At 52.7% G+C, this 2,345-nt stretch overlaps 1 protein-coding gene across 1 annotated transcript in view; it reads right to left on the bottom strand.

Moving 5' to 3' along the window:
• Positions 1-2,337, bottom strand: part of LOC104408950 (GTPase Era, mitochondrial-like) — a gene marked incomplete at its 5' end in the record, with an annotated part of 3,802 nt that extends 1,465 nt beyond the window's left edge. The window contains 8 exon segments of the mRNA XM_010018698.1: positions 75-452; positions 699-811; positions 1,239-1,300; positions 1,659-1,705; positions 1,872-1,949; positions 2,041-2,168; positions 2,258-2,285; positions 2,287-2,337. Coding sequence (XP_010017000.1) covers positions 75-452; positions 699-811; positions 1,239-1,300; positions 1,659-1,705; positions 1,872-1,949; positions 2,041-2,168; positions 2,258-2,285; positions 2,287-2,337 — 885 coding nt within the window.
• Positions 2,338-2,345: the final 8 nt, after the last annotated feature.

Raw genomic sequence — 2,345 nt, 5'->3', positions numbered from 1 at the left:
AGCAGGAAGTACTGGAATCCCGCAAGGATATGAGCACACCAGTCTCCAATGGTAACAGTTCAGACTGCAGTTACCTTGAGTGTATCCACCTCCTCGCCATGGAGAGCTGCCAGCATGAAAATCTCCTGGAAGCACGGCCAGCCTTTCCTGTCTTTCAGATCTCTGGGTCCACCGTGAGCTGGCCTTTGTGGTTTTTCTGTGACAAAGCTGGACTCTGAAGCCTTCACACCACTGTTGTCCAAGCAAGAGCCACCCTGGGCTTGACCTGGGCTTGACTCAGGGGTCCTGTTCTCAGGTGGAGATGCCCAAGTGATCTGAAGAGGAGACTTTGCTGGAGAACTGGAATTCTGTTCAAATGCAGCTCTCATTTCCAGTTTCTTTCCATTTACAATCCCCTCCGTTAGCTCATTAACTAGTTCCAGCAGGATAAACTTCTTCTTTAGCAGATCCACCTAAAGCATGGGAGAGAAGCATCAGGAATTTGTCCTAAATGAGGCAGGCAGCTGGGCCTGGGATCCAAAGAAGCCAGAAGCAACCACCAAGGGGAAGGAGCTGCTGCAGGACAAGGCTTCTGCAACAGAACTGGACAGAAACACACCCGGACCCAGTGACCTGAACACACAACACTGCTGATGGTGCTGTCTGAAGGACCAGCATAACCCACTGTAGAAGGCAGAAGGAAGAAGATTCTCATTTACCTTGTTCAGAACCAGGACACTGGGGACCTGGGGAAAGTCAGACAGACACTTCAGCACCTCCTTGCTCAGGGAGTTTCGCGTCCAGTGATCAGACACATCCACCAAAACCACAACTGCCAGGAAAGAGGGAGGGAAACATGATGAACCTGCATTTTCCAACAGGTTCTCTCCAGTTTATGCTGCCCTCCTGCTGCTGCTTGTCCCTCTTCTACAGAACACTAACGGATCCAAAAAGGAGAATTTTAATTGATAAAAACTATAAAGCACAGTTTATATCTGTCATTCAAACAACATCACACGTGCTAAAAGTTAACATCCAAGCCCAATTATCAACCCAGGCTGCTCCCCCTTGACACCAGGCAATGCTTATCCCCTCCTGAGCTCAGTATTAAGTCTTTCCACTACCCTTCCCTCCTATTTCATGCTCCGGGGGCTGCCTTTGCCACCCAGTAAACGTCCAGACACCACAGCTATATAGGGCTGTGAACTTCTGTGGCAGATTCAAGGGTTGGCTTGGCCCAAGAGGAGGTGAGCACCCACCTAAATCCGCGTGTTTCATGCTGTCCCACGGGTCTGTCAGCATGGCTTCGTCCAGTTTATGTCTGAAAGACACATGCAAAGGAGTAAGCCAGACACACTTGATCACAGTTATTCCCTCCCTCAAAGCACAGGGAGAACAGTGTTTTCCACCATCCCAGCTGACACAAAGCTGCCTTGAGGGCTGTGGCACCCCTCGTTACATGCACACGTGCAGAACAAACACAACAGGGCTCAAGGGACAGCACAGGCTCTGTGTGGGACTGAAACTGCAACAATAAAGAACTCGGACACCGAAATAAGGATAAACCCCACACTCCTGTCACTCCTATTTTACAAACTGCACAGTGGAATCACTCTGGGTTTATCAAACCTCAATGGACAGGACCCTCCCTGCTCTCCCCACACCACCAGTGACGATACCTTTTGACTTTAAAGGCATTAGTGAGGCCAGGTGTGTCCAGAATGATCTAGAAAGAGGGAAGACATGGTGTAAGTTTGCCTGCAGCTTGTGGCCAAGCTAAACCTTGTATTTGTGCAGCAAGAACCAACTCCATGGCATATAAATGAGAAAACCACGCGTTTTCTGGCCAACACTTCCCACTGAGGGGGGCAGGGGCAGGTCTGGCAGTTTACCAGTTGTGTGTCCTCGTAGGTGACAACACCCCGGGCTTTGCATCGCGTCGTGTGCACTTTCTTGGAGACGGGGAAAACCTACAACAAAACAAACCCGTTGAACAGCCAGAATACGTTACTGAAACCAGCCGTTTACCGGCCTGGACTCACGGCTCCACCCCAGCTTCACCTTCCTGCCCAAGAGCCGATTACACAGCGTGGACTTCCCCGCGTTGGGCGCCCCGATGATGGCGATTCGCAGGACCTTGGGGTTCCGCGGCTGGTCGGGCCGACCCTGCAGCAGCTGCTCCTGCTCCTCTGTGGGGGGAAAGGAGGGGTTTGAACGTTGTTACCCCCCACCCCGAGGGTCGGGATCACCCATCGCGGGCGGGACCGGTACCACTCACTCCTGCTGGTGGCAACGGGCGGCGGGTGCTGGCCCAGCGCTGCGGGCGGCTTCTCGGCGGGGATGCCCAGGATGCTGCCCAGCGCCGA

The sequence above is a fragment of the Nestor notabilis genome, unplaced genomic scaffold (assembly GCF_000696875.1).
Source record: "Nestor notabilis isolate BGI_N333 unplaced genomic scaffold, ASM69687v1 scaffold21107, whole genome shotgun sequence".
Taxonomy (NCBI): Eukaryota; Metazoa; Chordata; class Aves; order Psittaciformes; family Psittacidae; genus Nestor; species Nestor notabilis.
Note: the sequence above shows the minus strand (reverse complement) of the source record. Positions and strands in the feature narration are given on the sequence as shown.